General features: G+C 39.1%; 4 protein-coding genes and 1 long non-coding RNA gene across 5 annotated transcripts; 2 read left to right on the forward strand and 3 right to left on the reverse strand.

The window, feature by feature from the left end:
• Positions 1-1,033: 1,033 nt before the first annotated feature.
• LOC108891702 (chymotrypsin-like elastase family member 2A) lies at positions 1,034-4,097 on the reverse strand. Its single transcript, XM_018688975.2, has 8 exons — positions 4,018-4,097; positions 3,792-3,880; positions 3,608-3,705; positions 2,672-2,794; positions 2,402-2,538; positions 1,723-1,868; positions 1,408-1,560; positions 1,034-1,120 (listed from the first exon to the last, which is right to left on the reverse strand). Exons 1-8 carry the CDS (start codon positions 4,052-4,054, stop codon positions 1,103-1,105), a joined length of 801 nt encoding a protein of 266 aa, XP_018544491.1. The 5' UTR covers positions 4,055-4,097; the 3' UTR covers positions 1,034-1,102.
• Positions 4,098-5,264: 1,167 nt separating this feature from the next.
• Positions 5,265-8,773, forward strand: LOC108891701 (chymotrypsin-C). Its single transcript, XM_018688974.2, has 8 exons — positions 5,265-5,395; positions 5,549-5,637; positions 6,002-6,099; positions 6,475-6,597; positions 6,734-6,870; positions 7,485-7,630; positions 8,312-8,464; positions 8,671-8,773. Exons 1-8 carry the CDS (start codon positions 5,356-5,358, stop codon positions 8,686-8,688), a joined length of 804 nt encoding a protein of 267 aa, XP_018544490.1. The 5' UTR covers positions 5,265-5,355; the 3' UTR covers positions 8,689-8,773.
• LOC127142559 (uncharacterized) lies at positions 6,742-7,556 on the reverse strand. Its single transcript, XR_007813385.1, has 2 exons — positions 7,439-7,556; positions 6,742-6,892 (listed from the first exon to the last, which is right to left on the reverse strand). It is a non-coding gene; the product is annotated as an uncharacterized LOC127142559 (long non-coding RNA).
• A 249-nt stretch (positions 8,774-9,022) lies between the features above and the next one.
• On the forward strand, positions 9,023-13,480 carry LOC108891700 (chymotrypsin-like elastase family member 2A). The gene is made up of 8 exons (XM_018688972.2): positions 9,023-9,173; positions 9,441-9,529; positions 9,776-9,873; positions 10,998-11,120; positions 11,331-11,467; positions 12,744-12,889; positions 13,138-13,290; positions 13,412-13,480. The coding sequence occupies exons 1-8, from the start codon at positions 9,134-9,136 to the stop codon at positions 13,427-13,429; spliced, it is 804 nt and encodes a 267-aa protein (XP_018544488.1). The 5' UTR covers positions 9,023-9,133; the 3' UTR covers positions 13,430-13,480.
• Positions 13,481-13,790: 310 nt separating this feature from the next.
• tmem51a (transmembrane protein 51a) lies at positions 13,791-20,189 on the reverse strand. Its single transcript, XM_018688970.2, has 3 exons — positions 19,976-20,189; positions 17,560-18,024; positions 13,791-17,166 (listed from the first exon to the last, which is right to left on the reverse strand). Exons 2-3 carry the CDS (start codon positions 17,973-17,975, stop codon positions 16,761-16,763), a joined length of 822 nt encoding a protein of 273 aa, XP_018544486.1. The 5' UTR covers positions 17,976-18,024; positions 19,976-20,189; the 3' UTR covers positions 13,791-16,760.
• Between the last annotated feature and the right edge of the window lie 140 nt (positions 20,190-20,329).

Here is a 20,329-nt window from a genome sequence, read left to right on the forward strand (position 1 = left end):
TGCGTATCACAGGAAGGGTAAACCAGGAACAGGCCGGAAGAGAAAATGCTCTGCAGCCACGGTTCCTCCTGAAGCCAATCAGACCACATTGTCTGAGTTATCTACAGGTATGGAAGCAAAAGCAGATATCATATTTGTATAACATTTATGTCATGTTAAAACAAAGCTTATGGCTTGTTTTGTCTTTTAGGTTTTAAAGGTGAATGTGATCTGGTGCCACGAAAACAGATGGATGCACTCATCCTGCAGTACCAGCTGTTAGATCAATACAAAGCCCTGAAACATGAACTGGAGGCAACACAGGAAGAAAACAAACAACTGAAGGAGCAGCTAGGGAGATCAAACTTCAGGTTTGACTCAATTAAAAATGAAGGCTATAAAGGTGAGGTCGAGCTCCTGGATGACTTTGTTAACAGCGTGTTCAGGTCTCACCAATATGAAGACCTGTATTCCAGTGATTATAAAAGAAGAAATGGAGGATGTGAAATATTAATCGGAAGACAAGGAAAAGAACCTCTGCAACAGAGCAGTATGTTTGTGTGCATTGTCTTTTCACATGCTTTTTTGTTGTTGTTGTTGTTGTTATGTTACAAACCTGTAGGGGTGTTGTAGAGATTTATGTTTTTATTAAATGTTCCTCTACAGACCTAATGTGACCTATAACTGTAAAATGATGCCAAAATAAGTTTTGTTTACTTTCAATCCTCATTATTTCACTCATATGAAACAATGTACATTGTTGTTTGGATTTGTTTACTTCAAGTTGTTTCAGGTAGTTTAAAAGGAGGTCATCACTGTTCAGGTGTAATTGGTAGTCATCATGTTCTTTGCAGTTACATCCAGATTTCTTTTCTTCATGGAATCCAAGAACATTTTTACAGCGGTCAGGGAACCTTATCATTTGCCAAAGAGAGACCTTTTGTATAATGCACTGGAGGAACACATGATGGAGATGATCTATGACTTAGGAAGAAGGAGAAGATGGGCCTTTTGTGACAGTTGTCTGACCCAATTACCAATATAGAGGACACTGTTAAACCACTACATTCTTTATTTGACTGTCAAGTGCAACAACCAACAGTGACACAAACCAGTCCACATCTTAGTTGCTGGCCATCACCTGGAAAAAAGAAAGCATAAAATCAATATTTTGAAATAGGGTGCTATGGAATCTGTACTTTATCACAACATTTCCATTCACTTTTCTTCTGAGCTACCAAGTACTTGAAGTTTAAGTTAAAAACTGAGATGATTATAACTGTGGTATTTCAAAATTTGTGTAACTTCATGGAATATTTTAGGTAAACTTGCTGAATTTTGCCAAAAATTTTAAATGGAAATGTTTTCCAACTTTTATATAAAACAGTTTCTGAGATTTTTTTAAGTATGCAGTGCTTTTCCACTTACGTTGTTTATCCAGGAGATGTAGGCACTGACCCTGGTGAAGACAGAGGGCTTCTTGGGGTAGTTGCATCCCATGCTTGAGCCAAAGCTCACCACACCGTGGACCTCCCAGGAGCCATCGGGGCTCTGGCAGTTCAGAGGACCGCCAGAGTCTCCCTAAAGAGTAACAAGGGCAATTGTGATGTTAGGCCAAAAAGACAAATGATGGTAAGTGTGATTTGAAAATTCATAGATCAGAGATACAGAGATATGTCTGGGTGTGTGTTTTACAAAAACTAGATTTACATAAGTTTGTAAAATAAAATAAATCAGACTCACGTTGCAGCTAGCCAGCTGTCCGTCTCCTCCAGCACAGACCATGCTGGTGGTGACCAGGCTGCCCCACCAGTCAGACCTGGTGCAGGTGGAGTGGCCAACCACGGGAAGGAGGGCCTGCTGCAGGATGTCGGCAATAGGACCTCCAGCTTTAGAGGAGAAAAGCACATTCACACTCAGGACTGCACTCAAAACCAGTTCAAAAGCAGGTAAAAAACTACATTTCTTGAAGATTAAAAAGCTTTGTAAGGATCAACAGAGATTATAATTCTTGTCTGTATGTCGGAGCCTGTATCATATTCTATCTCTTTAAAACATGCAAATCATTTCTACTTATTTTATGCATAAGGTTGAGGTGTAATCCCTTAAGATGTAACTTTGTTATTTTTGGTTTATTGGGAAATCAGTGGAAGGTTTTAAGTCGTAAGACTGAGGAGAGACAAAACCAAGGCATGATTAAAAATGATCTTGAAACTGGACTCAGCCACTTCAGTCCTGTCTTGTTCATGGCCGATGACATTTCAGTGGATGATTAACTTATTGAGTCCTGTGATCATACGGATTCAACTGGAATACTTATAAAACATAACTGATGTATCAACACATTAATGTTCCAAGCCTTGGTTGACAGTTGTCTTTTGTCTGTTTGTTTTTGCGAGGACGTTTTGTTGCTATAACTTACTCCAGAGACGTCCCCAGCCAGTGACATAGCAGGGAGCTCCATGAGGCTGGATGTCACCAGAGTTGGGAAGGCAGGCAGCCATGATGGTGTCAGAGAATGTGACAGGAGTCGACAGCTTGATCAGGGCAATGTCATTGCTGGAATGTGAATACAAGCAGAACAACTAAAAAACAGAATACTAACAAGCACTAATAGCAAATACTTAAAACAAAATGATCACAGCAGCATAATATGTGGCCCACCATATATCATTATTATAACTGAACCCACCGGATTCTGTAAGAGTCCCACTGTGGATGGACGACAATCTTGCTGGGGCTGATGGCAATGGAACCAGCCTCATTATTGTTCTTCAGGTTGTGTTTTCCCAGATAGACTCTGTAGGTGCGACTGCTGCTTGGCCACAAAATAAATAAAAAGAAAAATAAATAAACAAACAAATCAGAAGTTGCTTAAGGCAGGGATCTATTCACTTAAAACAGCCAAGTTAGTTACAACAAGTACCAATACAATTACCCCTACTACCACACTGTAATAATTGATGTGGTTCAACTTAAAAATTCATTTCAATTGCTGCCTTAAATATAAGTCATAAAACACAATTTAAAGATAAGCTTTGTTTCAACGCAAAATGTTAAGTTATACAAGTTGTGTAATTAATCATCATTTGTTGTTTAAAATTGATTTTCTTGAGTTAAAACAACTAACTCTGTTACATTATCCAGTCAAGAAATGCTTTATCTTGTCAATTTCACAATTCACAATTTCAAGTTAAGATAACTTCAATTATATTCATAGCAACTGCCATTTCAAGTTGGGTTTACTCTTGTTTTTGAGGCAGTAATTGAACTTAAGGGAACTAATGTATTTAATTGTCATTCCTTACCTTGACTACTAATGGCAGCATTGTATTAGTACAGTCCTACTGTTGCCATTTAACTCCCCCTAACCCTAACCCCTTCAATTATTTAATTGAATAAAAGTAACAATACTAACAAATGATATACTGTATATATACAGTGTATTTTACTTATAGGGCTGCTTAAGTGATCAAGTACATTTTTAAATAGCAAATCCAAACTTTACTCTTCCTTCTGTACTCTGTCACAGAGTATGATAAGTACCCTGTCTACTACAGGCCTGACTCTCTTTGTCTTCTGCGCCTTGCATGCCTTCTTCACGTTTCCTAAACTTTTTAAGCCATACCCGATGCAGTGAGCAGCAGTGAGGACCCACTGGTTGGAGATCAGAGTGCCACCGCAGGTGTGGTAGAAGTTGCTGCCACTCTTGTACTGCAGAGACACCTGAGGAAAACAGACAAGAACGGCACATGTTGTATGACAATAGGAAATGGATAGAAGACAGAACTGAGAGATTTAAAGGAGTATACCTGCCAGGGCCAGCTGTTCTCACGGACATCATCTCCACCAACCACCCTGGTGATGGTGGGGGGGAAGGTGGGCAGGCCGCACCCGTAGGCTGAGAGACAGTACAGAACAGTACAATATGGTCATTCATGATGGTAACTAATGTAGATCACTTAATGTAAAAGGAGTGCAGACAGCTGTATGTAGCAAAACATGCAATTGTCTGGTCAGAGGAGTATCAGAGCTTACCACCAGCAACAAACAAAGCCAAGATCACGAACTTCATTGTGACTGTCTTCAGCAGAAGTTTAGGGGGCCCTGCCCCTTCTTATATAGTGCTTTAACAGAACTCGAGTGTGTTGCTTAACATTTGCAAAAGCACAGCCTGGAAAAGTAGGTGGGAAAAATAAATCAACCTTGGAGATAAGTAACCACAGATATACCCAAATACACCTTATCTCCCCCCCTCAACCTCTGTGTGAACCTCACAGATGTCTCAAAGTGACCCAAGCTGGCCTTGGATAACTTTAAAGTAAAAGATGATGTTTATAATCTGTGGTTATATGTTTAGTTGAACATGGTTTGTCCATAAGTCTTATTCAGTCAAAGAAAATTAAAGTGCCACCCTATTTTTATACATGAAAATAAACAATGTTCACTTAGGATTTTAGTTACTTTTCACTGTTTTGTTTTTAGCACCAAGTCTATTTCTGGTATGGGTAACAGAAAATTATGCACCTTACTCTATGTGTATGCATATGGATATGAACAGCCTCAAATAATAGCAAAATATATACGATAAATTGCACACTTTTGAAATTGCTAGAAATGTTTGTGATGAATAAGCAGTTTCCACACATAAAACACTTGAGTGGCAAATGATAAAACATGCAACAATGGACACTGATACAGACAAATCATGTAATTATCTGATGTGTAATAAAGTTGTATTTTACTCTAGCAGTTTATAATCATTCATTGCTTTTTTGGAGCATGACCAGTAGGTACTGCAGTTGTAGTTTCTCAATGGGCACTTAACTATTTTCACCAATCCACCTTTTTTTTCTTTGTGGAATTTTGCTGTGGAATTATTATCATGATTTTGTATTTAATGTACTTTTATTGAAAAGGGAATTTCAGTATGTGATGTGCTGCTTACTTCTGTTTAACTAATGCAGTACAGTCACATGAAACATTAAATGCTTTCATAAGTAATGGGAACTTCAGCTGCTGAAGGAGGCAATATTTCTCTTTCATAAGGGAGTCAGAGAAGGGAATGCTACATTTGATATGAAATAAGGATCTTTGTATCAACTCCAGCTCTTGAACGTAAAAGATAAAAACCCTTCATTCCACTGACTGGTTCAACAAACAAGTTCAAAAACATACAGAACTCCAGGACACGTTGGCCTTGGCCTAGTATTCCTGTCCATTTCTGGCCGTTTTGATGTCCACTAAGCTCCACCCTGGCGTTAAGATTTGTGAAACAGCAAATCTCCAAGAATCCAATACAGTTTTTTGAAGGTTACGTAACCTGAAAGATATATATGTGTCAGATGTTTTACTGCAAACCGTGGAGATACAGACATGATGAAGTTTGTGGTGCTCGCTCTCTTCGTTGCTGGTGGTAAGAATCTTTCCGTTGCTAAAAACATGACACACAGTGTTACAGCCACCTGTCTCTAGCTGTGTTCACTTGGTTTCTCTACAGACTAAATCCAGATTAATAATTATGTTATGTGCAGCAATTAAAAAAAATTATGCCTGTCTGTCCCCTCAGCCTATGGGTGTGGCCTGCCCACTTTCCCACCTGTGGTGAGCAGGGTGGTTGGAGGAGAGGATGTCAGGCCTCACAGCTGGCCCTGGCAGGTAAACTGAGACAGACACTGCAGAAAGCTACATGTAGAACAGAGACCAAAACTCTCACAATATCAAGCGATGTGGAGCCACAGAAAATAAATATATGAATTCTGAAAGAGAAAGGGCAAGGAAAACTTATGTGAAAAGATGCATTAGAACTATTGTTAAGAGACATAAAAGACATAAAAAGGGGAAATAAATCAATTTTAATGGAATAAAAGGGTTAGGAAGTGGTGAACTCCCATCAGGACATGTACACTTCAAACTACATGAAAAAAAAACATTACCCATAACAAGAACACCAAACAAATGACACAGAAAAGAAAAAAAGAAAGCTTTAAGACAACTGATTTTCTTCATATATGTGTTTTAGATTTCCCTGCAGTATAACAGACAGGGAGAGTGGAGACACACCTGTGGAGGTACCCTAATCTCTAACCAGTGGGTCCTGACTGCTGCTCACTGTATCAGGTATGAAATAGTGGAGCACAAAACAATTGCTCATAGGTTATTATAACTCTATGTTAACACCGACACAAATACTATGTGTGTTATCCATGAGTATTTGTGGCAATTTCATTTGTTTCTAATACATTTTGAATTGTTTCAAGAAATTCTCAGAACCAAGTGACCAAAGGTGGAATAGCAGCTAATTATTCAGTAATATTATTCAACAGATTTTTAGCTCATGGGTACATTATATTAACTGAAAAGACCTGTTAGGAGGACCATATTTCCACATAGAATCTTGATGACATGGTTTGTGATTAGCTAGTGATTGTGTTTTGTTTGAAAAGGTACTTTAGTGCTTTACTGCTTCATATTCTTCCCCCTGTGAACTTACAGCAATGGCAAGGAGTACAGAGTGGCCATGGGAAAGCACAACTTGGTGGAGACAGAGGAGGCTGCTGTGTTCATGGGCACTGCTAACATCATCGTGCATGAGAAGTGGAACCCTCTCTTCATCCGGTAAAACATTAAGGATACGGCTATGAATTGAAAGACTTTGCTGAAAACCAAAAAGATGATTTCAGTAAATGCTACAGGTAATAACAGTAGAAAGTCGAGTCTATGGTGGATCTAAATGAGTGTGTTTCTTCTCCAGTAATGACATTGCCCTGATCAAGCTGGAGTCCCCTGTTACCTTCTCTGATGCCATCATGGCTGCTTGTCTCCCCACTGCTGGCTTCATCCTTCCCCATAATGAGCCCTGCTACGTCACTGGATGGGGTCGCCTCTATAGTGAGTGCTCAGTCTCTTTCCTCTGTTTGAGACATATTCAGTTTAATTTAATTGAATATGATTAGCGTGTTTTAATCCAGTTTGTATTTTGTCTCAAAAAAAACAAAACAAAAACTGTATATAATTGTGACAGTTGCAGTGGAGAACACATTATTTACTATAGTTTTAATAATGAGGTATTATAAACTTTCTTAGTATTTAGGGTAATATACAGAATTGACAGATATACAGATATATGTATATAGGTATATGCAGTGCATTATAAAAGGTAAATGTAAAAACATTACAGATTAGGTCATGTTATTTGATGTCAGATGGCCTCAAAGAGACTATTTTCCTATAATGACCAGCTGATCACACATAATCAAAGTTATTAAAGACAATACTTACAATATCTGACAAAAATGTTATTGATAATTATTATTATAATTATATCAAAGCCACAACACACAGAATTACACTAAGCACATTTGCAGATGCAGCTGTCTAAGTTTAAGAGAATGGATGGACAGTGTTTGTTTTGCTTCATCTAAAAGCACTGTTTTACTGTGCTGCAGTTGTCTTTTACCTGAGCTGACCATGCTTGAGCATGTATGTATCTCTCCTCCACTCAGCTGGAGGTCCCATTGCCGACATCCTGCAGCAGGCTCTCTTGCCTGTGGTGGACCACGCCACCTGCTCCAAGCCTGACTGGTGGGGTTTCCAGGTGAAGGAAACCATGGTCTGTGCAGGCGGAGATGGAGTTATGTCTGGTTGCAATGTGAGTCTAAAATAATGAATGACACAATTACATTATTTATATAAAATAACACATCATAAATTTATATATTTATTTTTTAATCATTTCTATGCACATTTGCAGCTGCAAAAATTAGTTATTTAATGAATTAATCAATCATCAGAAAATTTATCAGCAACTATTTATAATCTATTAATTGTTTCAGTCATTTTTCAAGCATAATTGCATAATATTTACTGGTTTCAGCTTCTATAGTGTGAATATTGGCTGGTTTTCTTAGTCTTCTGTGATACTGAACAAAATATCTTTGGGTTTTGGACTGTTAACGGATAACACAAGCAAAGCAACTGAATATGTAAGCTTAAGAACTTTGCAATAATGATAATAATTGTTCCACTTACAAACAGTCAGACTTCTGTTCCTTTATATCTTAGTCCTTTAACTGACTTCTTGTGATGTTATTCTCCAAAAAAGCTGGATTGAAATTTGATTTGAAAATCAGATTTTTATTCTGTTTTGTGAATAACCTACAGTATTTCAGTGGAAGAGTGTCAGTTAAAGGGTCTAAAAAAAAGGAAGGTCTGTAAGGTATCATGAGTAATGTTAGATGTAAACACTAGACTCACTGAGTGTCTTTCCAGGACAAGAAGTTACTGTTAAATGTGGAATTTTTGATCATATGTTTGCTCTCACCTGATTCAGGGAGACTCTGGCGGTCCTCTGAACTGCCAGAACGCTGATGGTGCCTGGGAGGTTCACGGTATCGTCAGCTTTGGCTCTGGCATCAAGTGCAACTTGGCCAAGAAGCCCACTGTCTTCACCCGTGTCAGCGCCTACAGCGACTGGATCAGCTCTGTAAGTTCCTGAACCTCTCTCATTGACGGACTGCAGGGGTTGAACCCCCAAACCTACAAGTCTTTTTTCATCTGTGCTATTTCATTCAGATTTCAAAGATGAGCTTAACAAAGAATCTGGATCATTCTAAAGAAAATAAGTTAATTCTTCCACTGAAATCTATGTGCTGCACCAAATCTAACATGTCTCTATCATCTCCTCCACAGAAAATGGTGGCCTATTGAGAGGATAGTCTTTGGGGATGAAAGAAACTATATGGACATATAAAAATAAATAACATTTTGAACTATAAATAAAATGAAATATCAAGGTTTTGTGTCATTTTGTTTTGTAACATCTTTTGTACAGGGTCAGCAGTTTCCCAAAAAATATGCAAACCTGAGGAGAGTGAATATTGAGCTAGTTTTATTCTGACAACTATATAAAGTATGAAGTTAGATAAATGATACTATTATAGCAGAAAAAGTTTCAGTGTTCCCCCAGGGGGACAGCAATGGGAAAATCCTATCACCAACCACATGCTGTATGCTCAGTTGTTTGACTTTCTGCATGAGTCGGCCAGGTTTCCCAGACCAGTCTTTTTACTGGAGAGAAGTTCCTAGCCTACAGTATAAATACAGGCCTGTTTTTAAACACAAGATTTAGGCTTTAAGTACATACTCTACAGCCATGAGGAGCCTGGTGATTCTTGCTTTCATGGTAGCTAATGGTAAGAAAGCTTAAATCCTCTCACATGTATTACTTTGACATCATTTGCTGTGGTGTAATCCAGATCAATAGTCCCTTATTAGACTTATTAGAAGAGCGCTAATAATTACATTTTATTTGAAAAAATAGATTTTTTAAAGTTTCACTGAACTTGGATGTTCATTGGATGTTCATGCTTACAAATAATTAAAACTTACACCATTACCTACTGATTTCCATGTGTAGTTTGGTGCTAAAATCACAATATAGATTACTTACCTTGTCCCAGCCTATGGATGTGGTCTTCCCACTTTCCCTCCTGTGCTGAGCAGGGTGGTGGCAGGAGAAGATGTCAGGCCTCACAGCTGGCCCTGGCAGGTAAGGTTTGGCCTAAACGTGTAAAGATATGTTCACTCTTATAACTGCAGAACATCATGAACTCTACATTTTCATTTCACCACAACAAGTGACACCTATTTCTACACATTTACTTTCTGAATCCTCTAGATTTTAGAAGTGTAGAATTTCAGAGCAGACATAGAGGGATGAAATTGATTTGTAGGGTGTTGGAGTGAAATTTTAATGTGTAGTAACACTCACTGTCCTCCTTTGTTCTCTGCTCAGATCTCACTCCAGTCGGACAGCAGTGGGCGCTGGAGGCACGTCTGTGGAGGCACCCTCATCTCCTCTGACTGGGTCCTCACTGCTGCCCACTGTATCAAGTAAGTTTAATGTAACACTAGTAGAAGGCTGTCAATTTAAATCAAAATCATAATACAGCATTTTTTTAAAGCTCAAAAACCTGGGGTGTTAAGCAGAAGTGCTGCAGCTTCTCTATAACTGACAATCCACTGCTGCAGATTTTGTCCTCTGGTTTCTGATTTTTGAGCATAGTTGTTTATGATCATAAATATTTTATAATAATTGTTCTACATCTTATCTTTCAGTGTATTTATAGAAGGCGGGCATTAAACCATGTCTGGTTGAACAAGTTTGTTGAACACCTTTGGCAGCAGTAACCTCAAACAAGCACCTCTGGTAGTTGCAGACCAGACCTGCACAACGTTCAGGAAGAATTCTGCATGTGTATTCCTTACTGTTCCTTACTGTTTCAGCTCAGCCATATTCTCAGGATGTCTGGTGTGAACAGCTTCTCTGTTGGGTAAAGGTCTAGGTTCTGATTGGGCCACTCCAAAAGGTGGATTTTTCTTTGTTTGAAGTCATTGTGCAGTGAATTTACTTTATAGGTGGACAGCCACCCTGACACTGCCCTGCAACATACTTATAGTGACTTTGAAATTCATTTTCACTTTGATGATGGCAAGCTGTCCAGGTTACGGTCACTGTGCCCTGTGCAACCATGCACCATGATCTGCACGTCAGACTCATTAACAGAGATGTTCTTTTACGCCTTTAGCCATTACCTTGGGCTTCTTTTTTTTTTTTATGTTAATGAGCATTTGGCATTTGTTCATTATTGTAACTTGGATGATAATCTGACCATAGTAGTAATACAATATGCCCAGTACATGAAAACATTCATATCTACTACACTATGCCAAATCAAAGGTCTGTCCCAAGACATACTCCTTGCCAAAAAGGAAATGATAGTTTTGCTTTTTCTGGGGAATGAAGAGATGAAAAGTGGCATGTAGAGAGAATTTGTGGTTGGAAAAAAAAGCCATTTAAAAATCGTTTGGTCACCCAAACAACCATTCATTACCCCTACAGGACTACCAAGCATCTGTGATCCACCATTAGCTTAATCACAGTTTTACACAGGCAGAAAAGTCAATACTACTGTCTAAATCCCCAAGGGAGCAACATATGATCTGCCATCCCACAGTGACCGCTACAACTACAGAGTGGAGCTGGGTAAACACAGCCTGAAGGCGAGCGAGGAGGGCTCCATAGCTCAGAGGGCAGCGAAAATCATCACTCACGAGGACTACAACATCCTGCTCAGCCGGTAACAGCAACAGCAGTCCACACAGCTCAATATCACCTTATGAGTCCAAGTGAAGAGTGTAATCAGCAGGCCACCATGTGTAAGCAGACTATCAATGATCAGTTAACTGGATTTTTTTTTTTTTTTTTTGAAATAGGGAAACTGTAGAACGTGTCATGTTTTGTTTATCTTCACTTCCTGAATGTGGGTGGATTGTTTCAACTCTTGCAGTAATGACATTGCCCTGATCCAGCTGTCGTCCCCTGTCACCTTCTCTGACACAATCATGCCAGCCTGCCTCCCAGACCGGGACTTCGTCCTGCCCCATGGTTCTCCCTGCTATGTCACTGGCTGGGGTCGACTCTCCAGTGAGTCAGTCCACCTCAGCAGAAAAAAGTCACTGCCTCATCACAGATATTCTGAAAATTATTCAAATATTCTTTGCACTCAGTGCCGTCTAGTCAGTTTCTCTGCACACCAGTCAGTGTAGGTCAACCTTTTCTGTCAACAAAAAGGTGTCATAAACCATGTTTAAAATTAGGGTTTAAATGACCTAATTTTGCTCAGCTTGCAGTCCTCTTATCAGTCAAACTTATAGACATGTTTGACTGTCCTGTGAGTTTCCTGTCTTGCTGGAATTTTGTCGGTGTAAACACTTTTGCACTGTAGGGCAAGACTTAAGCTCAATTACAGATTGCAACAGAGGGGAGAATTTGTTAGTACCAAAGCTTTCTGTAAAGTTATGGTCAGTTTTAGAGCTATATACAATTAGAAATGATAAGCAGTGTTGGAAGAAATATCTTGATCCATTACAATGAAAGTCCTGTATTCAAAATTTTACTTGAGTAGAAATACATACGTACTATCAGCAGAGTGTATTTACTCCTATCTATGTATGAATGAAAAATTGATGCATGTAGTACTGTACTGATGCATCAGTGTGTATATAGCATTTTACTGTTGTAGCTGGTTGAGGTGGTACTACTTTTAGTACTTTTACTTTTAGTCCTGTGTCTCACAACCCTCCAGCCAACTTCAAAGGGTCACAGAGTCTGAGGGAAAATGTCTATTTGGTGGAACTACTAACAGCTCACATATGAAATGTGACAGGATCCAACTACTATTTTATCTTTAATCTTTAACAACATATTGTATTTTATAAGCTTATCCTGTATGTATATGTATCTATAATCTTAGTCTGAGATGAAAGTAGTTACTACAACTGTCAAATAAATGTAGTGTAGTAAAAAGTTAAAATATATCCCTCTGAAATATAGTGGAGTAGACATGTAGAGTAGCATAAAATGGAAATAAGTACAAGTACCTAAAAATTGTACTTAAGTACAGTACTTGTAAATGTACTTAGTTACTTTCCACCACTGATGATAGAATGCAATATTTTAATAGAGTTTGGGTTGAAAGCAGTGAAATATAAAAAAAAAAAGTTAAGTATAGGTCAAGAAGCACACCATTTACATTTGCATTTAGGACACCATTAATTTTAGTATTAAATGTCATCCTCTAACTGTGTACCTGGGACACTATCTGTAAAAGCAGATGATCTCCCTGCAGCTCCTCCTGAAGAACAACTCCCATAGCAACATTTTGTTTCTTACCTGAGTTAAGTGTGCTTCTTCCCCAAAGCTGATGGTCCTCCAGCTGACATCCTGCAGCAAGCTCTCCTGCCAGTAGTTGGCCATGACGTCTGCTCACAGTCTGACTGGTGGAGCGTCCTGGCAACAGATAAGATGGTCTGTGCTGGCGGTGATGGCATCACTGCTGGCTGTAATGTGAGTTCATACAGGGAAGGGTCATCTTAAGATGCAACAATAACTTAATAGTCAGTTACAGCAATCGGTTATGTTAAGTGTAAAATTTCTATGTTGGAGCTTAACAGGCTCTAGAAAGATTGTAGGAAAGGAGTTTTACTTTGAAACTGTGTAAAGAGAAATTTTAGCATGACACAGTGATAGCTTGTAGCCATACTTAAGTGTCTAAATAAGCTGCTAGCCAACAGTGTGTGTGTGCTGACCAACAGGGAGACTCTGGTGGCCCCCTGATCTGCCAGAAATCTGATGGCTCCTGGGACGTCCACGGCGTGGTCAGCTTTGGCTCTGGTCAGGGTTGCAATGTCTTCCAGAAGCCCACTGTCTTTACTCAAGTCAGTTCCTACATCAACTGGATCAACACAGTGAGGAGCACTTTCATTTTACCACGCCAGCATAAACAATGAAACTTGAAGCAAACAAAAGCCTCAGTTTAGAAAAACAGGAAGTGTATTATAATTGTGTTTTCTGTTGCTCACTCTGCAGGTTATGACCAACTACTGAAGAAACTATATAAGTGCTTTTGTCAGCAATAAGAACAAATGTGATCTATGATGTGTTGTCTCGTTTTTATGGCAAAAAAGGCAGATACTGTTTATCAGTGCTAAGAATGTGGAGAGTTTAAGAACTGCCCATGTTCTGAGACCATGTTTTAATGTGGCAATGTAGGGCCTTGACAACTAAATAGCATCCAGACATTTCACTCACCTTCAGTTTGAATAGCTGCACATTAACCAAGAACTGCTGAACAGTGACTAAGTTGGAAAATATGGATGTTAACATGTTCAGTAGAATACAGTATGAGTCAACAGTGACGCTCACAATATTGTAGTAATCATGGCAAAATACACTTCTTTAACACTGATAATTATCAAATACCTCCTTTTATTACTCTTAAAATATCCATGAGATAAATTTGTTTTCTTTCCAAACACAAATTAGAATAGAAAAGTATATTTTCACAGTACATATAAAAAGAAATATAGATTTAAGTAATAAAAAAGCAACAGAGCAACAATAAATGAAAAAGACAACAAATATCATGTGTTTCAGGCACTCAATCTGAGTAAAACAGAAAGTGACAGCTAAATCAAAACACGTTAATTCATCAATGTAAAACATTTTAACAACATAGTAATAAAATCAGACATGTAGTTATCTGGTCCTTTGCCAGTGAGGTACAATGACTATGTCTGCAGTACTGAACATGACAAAAAATAAAGAATCAATAACCTATTCTGCAATTTTCAACTTCAACAAGAAGTCACAAATGTGGAAATATCTGTTGTGTGCTCTATTCCAATGAAGAATCTGAAGTGACTCAATGGCCTTGTTGCCTTTAATTTGATTATCTGAGTATCTTTTTTGCATTAATTAATTTTACTCAAACACAACGTGGAACTGGGTGATGAAGTGAGGGAAAAAAATATGGGGCAACTTCACCAAATTTGTAATGTATTGATAAAATAGTGTATAATGATGAAACCTGTTTCCCCATCTTGAGCTGTCTCTCTTCTCTTTCCATTAATGTTCTGCAAAGCTGCAAAAGTGAAAACAGGGCTGCAAGTCAAGCTGTGGTTGGAGGAATGGTGATGAGCAAGCCAGTGAGCAATAGCTGCTGTTATTATGGCACAGCTGCACAGTCAAAGAGTCTCTCTGTTGGTCATCTTGAATAAGAACAAAAACAAGCCCAGAGAGAAGCAGAGACTACACTACTGCCTTCACTGCTCGACAGTGTTCACCATAGCTACAGCAAAAGGCTCTCAACTATTCACGAGTTCCTTCCATCGTGCTCTCATATACTTCCCTCTCTACCCACTGTCTGTAGGAGTCAAAGCAATATTGCACTGGAGAAGCTCAGGTTCAGTCATACAATGTCTTTTGAAATGCTTTGAAGAGCAACAGTATTGCTCTGAACACAAAGGAATTTAACTGTACATTAGTGTGTATAACTCGAGGACAAACTCTACTGCAGCTGGAGTCAGTTAGCATTACCACTCATTAAATGACACCACAAAAAAAGACCTTGAGCTTCCTGGAAAATTCTTTCTACCTAGAAAGTAATTTCTTTTAAATGGTGACGTTAATAGTGACCACTGGTGCTGCACTGATGAGACTGCATATAAATTTCAGTCATTAAATGCAGCACATTGCAGATTTACTTTTTAACTACAACCCCTACCATTCTCTCCCAAACTGATTTCCAGCTAATTTATCATTTTGCATGGCCTTTTCATACCTTAACTACCATTTATTTATTCAGTTATTTATTTTTGCATATGTATACTGTACGGTTGAGTCTAATAAAACATGCATATCAACTACAAGCTACCTGCAAAGGACAAAGTGACAGAAAACTGATCAACACAAGTTGCTACTGAGAAGCCTTAAGCAAATAATGAACAAAAGACCCAGCTATTCTTGTCTGTAATAGGTGGACTTTAAACCTAGCTAAGAAGCAACTGAGAGCTGTCACTTACGTTTTCTATCAGTTAACCAGAAACACAACTGTAATGACATGCTAATCTTATTCTGTAGCTTTTAGTTGTAGTTAGGCAACTGTTTGCTAACTCATTAGCCATGATATATTGATAAACTGGTTTGGCATCTTTGTGCAATGTACTGGTAAAATGTAGTTCAGAAAGCTTTAAGAGACCTGTCCTGTTCAGTAAAGAAATGCCTACTACCATAACATCAGCTGAAGTCATATCTCATTTTTAAGTTAGCTTCTGTAAACAAGGTTTTCCTTCCTGTTAAATAAATACACTGCTGTACTGGACAGCAACATTCAAGTAACTTGATACTATATGATAAAACAAGTTATATTTTGTTGGCATTCAACAACTACATATCCCATTAAGTTTTGGTAGAGTACCTATTGCTAGGCATCATGGGAGCTGTGGCTAATGAATGCTAAAGAAGCTTTGTTTTATCTTAGTTAAAAATAGAATACTTTTAAATGGTGCTGTCAAGTAGACACTCAATCTTGGCACATTTAAAGAAGACCTCATTACCACATTTCAGCTTTTCAGGCAGGCAGACAAAGGAAACTGAACCAAAAGCTACTGAAATAAGAGACTAACATGGAAGAGGGCCTGGACTCCAACACCCCTTAAAACTTATCAAAATTGTCTGTCATTTCCTGCAAAGCTCTAGAGGAGCATGCAACATGATATTGTTGACAATGAGGGAAAGTTTCTGTGCAGTACACCACATCAGGTCAAGCCAGCTGAATACACACAATGCTCACTCACTGTGGAGCCTATATTTGGTAACCTGCTGGCAGTAGTAATGCAAAGCCTCTCAAGGAAACACTGCTTTAACTGCAGCTACTTCAGAAACTGAGTGCCCTTTGCATATCTTAAAAAGTGTGCACACAAATCCTCACTATAATCACTCGATGATGTCTTATGACTTCTTCCACTGTCAACTCACAGACACAGTCAGTGCACTGTAGAGGTCAGCTGACATAAAGGAAAGCTGCATTTGGTGGGTGCTTTGAATCCAATGTGCCACATTGTGACAGAGTCTGTCTCAGTAAGAGAGGATACAGCAACTATGTCCGTCACCGTTTGTCTGTATCGTTGTCAGAGATCCAGTGAGATCCAAAATGTAAAAAAATAAGTTTTTTTCTGTTCTTTGCTTTGGAGTAATGTGGCATTAATGATGCATTTAAACAGATACTGTGTTTCATAACAAAGTGCCACTGAGAATGTTCTGCGTGAACAGCCAGTCTTCAAGTCTTGGCTTAACAAAGCAGATCCAGTTCCACAAAAGGTGATCATAGTAGATTCCAGGAATTTCAGTAGCTCGTTAATACATGATCAGCTTGATCTTAAAGTGGAGGCACTTTATCCTCATACTGCGGTGGTGGAGTAAGTGGTTCTATACTGATTCCAGCTGCTGGCTGAGAGTTATCAGCATTTTTCATGTGCAGCTTCTCTGATTTAATCCTGCGGATCTTGATCGGGAGGAGCTTGCGGTTATTTTTCCCAGGTCTGCGATTTGATGCGGAAGTAGCAGCAGTAGGAGCACTGGAAGCTGTAGTAGGCTGTGATCCGGCAGTTGTGATCTCTGACCCCTCATACTCATACTGTACACCATCAACTTCAACCAGGTCATCGTAGGAGGGTAGGTGGGAGGAGCTTGGACGATGGTTGCTCTGTCGAACAGGGTACTGGCCACTGCCTACTACCTCTTCATAAGTAGGTACAGCGTACTGCCGGGCCTGTTCCTCAGCTCTGCGGACATTCATTTTAAATAAAAGCAAACATAGATGTTATTAAATTGAAAATGTGAATCTGTAAGCTTCTTGAACCTTTGTCTTGTCTCAAATCTCAGATATCAGAACTTCAAGGAAGCATATGACCTTTCTAATAAATCTGTGCTTTCAGCAAAAAGAATACTGTCAGGTATGATTTGCAGTATCATTGATTATCTATCCAAACAGTGATTTTCATACTGCTTTGAAAATAATGTAAAGTAATTTTGTCCAACAGTGACATTTATAATAGAAATAAGAGGTGTAATCTTTCAAAAAAATATTTGAGATAAATAAGACAAATGCACAGACAAAAGCCTCTCTTGTTTTAAGGGAAACAAGCTTCCTGGAAGAAAGTCTTGATTGGACTCACGTTTCTCTTTCGTCTTGCTCCCTAGCTGGTGCTGCTCTGTGGTTCTGGGCATGGAGACTCTGCTGTTCCCGCTGTTTGTTCCTCATTCCAACACACAAAGACAGCAGCAACATGACCACTCCAGAACCCACCAAGACAAAGGCCACAGAAGACGCCTTATTTTTCCTGTTACTAGCAAAATCTTCATCTGAACCGCTGCTGCTGCTGCTATTGCCGGCTGCGTCTGCAGGCACCACACTCCACACAATCATCACGATGCCGAGGGCAACAAGCCCGACCCCTAGAGCACATAGTGCATACTGGGAACCAGAGTTTCCACTGTTTTCTCTGTTGTTGTTGTGGTGGTGGTTATTGTTGTTGCTCTCAGTGCCTCTTCTGCCCAGGGAGCTTGGTGGTCCATCCACACTGGAACGCATCTTGTCAGTCCTTAAACTTAAGTCAGACCAGTTGCAGTGAGGTCAAAATCTGGAGAGAGAAAAGCATGTAATGTCAGAAGCAATACTGTATTAAATGTAATAGGAAAAAAACATTCATTCAAAGATTCAAATGTTCAACACAGTCATTCCTGACTTTTCTGTGAAATAACACCAATGCTGCAGTATCTGAGGAAGTAAAGCTCTCGTGTTAAGGAATAAACGTTACCCTCTGTTATGACGGTATTACCGAACATGTCTCTGCTGCCCAGAGAATTACTCTTTATGAGAGTCCAAGCCCATATTTCGATGAAAGCAAGAGAACATAAAATTCAGTCAGGTAAATTAACACTGAGGCTTCTGTGAATGGGTGTGTCGCATGGTAAAAAATTTACAGCAGACTCGCCTCTCAAAGTCACTTGTTACCCAATGTCAACATATTACAAGGGTAGATAAGGACAGCTAACTCTAATAATCACTGAATAACAAGGACCTCGGGAAATATTACAATATCTGTTAAATCTCTCCATCTTTAGAATCTATTGTGTTGATCATCAAGTGATTCATATAAATCCAGAACGAAACATTGAAGGAAATATTAGTTTATTATTTACTTTAACTGTTCCACACAGTAAAAGGATTCTAGGAAATGTGATAACCATGAGCAATGAGCATACTTGCACATTTAATACATTCTTAGAACATGCCATCAATCACAAGGCCACTCTCCAGTACAACTTTAAAAAAAAATAATCTTTTGGTAGGTCAGAGAGACTGCTGGGAACTGTATATTACAAAAGTCCAAGAAGTTAACTATATATACATTGACTACATTATCTGTATACTGTATAATCTCTGTGACGATTCCAGAATTTCTCAATGAAGACATACAATATACAAGCATATATCACACATCAGTCATATTTGGTGAGATTCTTACTTCCTCTTTGTAAATTTACCACCTACTCAAAGTCACTCCTTTTCGAGGGACAGAACCATCCTCGAGGACCAACCCTGCCAGTGCTCACATGACACACATCATGCATTTACTCAACACAGTAAGTGTGTATGTGTACTTGTGTACGTATGTCATTAAGGGCTACACGTTTGTTTCCATGTCAAGAGAATTACTCGAGGCAGTGAAGAGTCCTTATGAAGCGTTCATACCAGAAATTCTCATACACCAACAAAGTTTGTTAGTGTAGTCTGCAAACACGCCCAGACCTGCTCTGGGATTGAAATATGGGGTCTAAAGTTAATAAACCCAGCTCCACTTTAGAAATACCCCCTCGCTAAAGAATGTATGGCATGAGACTGAATCATGACAGCTGGACACAGGCAAATCACATTATCATACAAAGTGGCCTGTGCTAGCTCTCTCTCTCTCTCTCTCTCTCTCTCACACACACACACACACACACACACACACACGACAGAGATGTGACATATTACATATTATGGGAGCCTTTACAGTGTGTAGGTTATATTTCACCACAGGACAGGTTTGACAGTTAAGTAAGTAAGACATTGACAGGACAACTTATAAAGCCATCCTCCATAAAGCTCTGTACAACATCTAATTAGTGTGTGAGATCTTGTGTAAAGTGGAATTTCACCAGTATAGTTCTGCTGCTACAGCCAACTGTTTACTGAAGGCTCTGAAATGACACGTTTCACTGTTGGTTTCTTTAACAGTAAAGCTTGAGTCGACTGTTACGCTTAATATATTGCAAACGGTGATACCTGGGTGTCTCAATGTAGAGGTCGACCATTTCTTTTCTGAATATTTGACCGTTGTTTCGCCAGCACTTAGCGTAGTGCAGAGTCCGGTTCATTAAAACGCGGGGCGGGTTACTTACCACAATAGTTACGTAATGCGGCGCGACAAAACTTTTCAGGAGTTAATCTTCTAAAAACTTCGGCTTTATTGTGTAACTTTTAGCTACATTTCAGCTACATCAAACCAGTATCTCAGCGAACGAGTAAGTCGGCGTTACACTCACCTTTGCATCGTTTGCAAACAGCAACTCCCTGACTATTTCTTCTTCTTCTTCTCTTCAAAGCCGGGAGGTGTGGAGATTGTTTTCAGACTGCCTACGCTGACATGAGTTTATGTGGCATAATTTGGTGTCAGATGGCGTTTGAAGATTAGGAACTTTGTTTCCTCCCTCAGACGGATGGGCCCTGACAGAGAGAGGGAGAGTCGGAGGGAGGGGGCTCGGCACTACATTTCAGTTTCATTAACCCTTTCACTCTCGTGCTTGTCGACACACGGTGGGCGAGTATGTGGGAAAATATTTTTTGATATTTTACCTCTGCATACTCGAAATAGTCCAAGTGTCTTTATCTCTAAAGAC

This window comes from Lates calcarifer, linkage group LG6 (genome assembly GCF_001640805.2).
Source record: "Lates calcarifer isolate ASB-BC8 linkage group LG6, TLL_Latcal_v3, whole genome shotgun sequence".
NCBI classification, from domain to species: domain Eukaryota; kingdom Metazoa; phylum Chordata; class Actinopteri; family Centropomidae; genus Lates; species Lates calcarifer.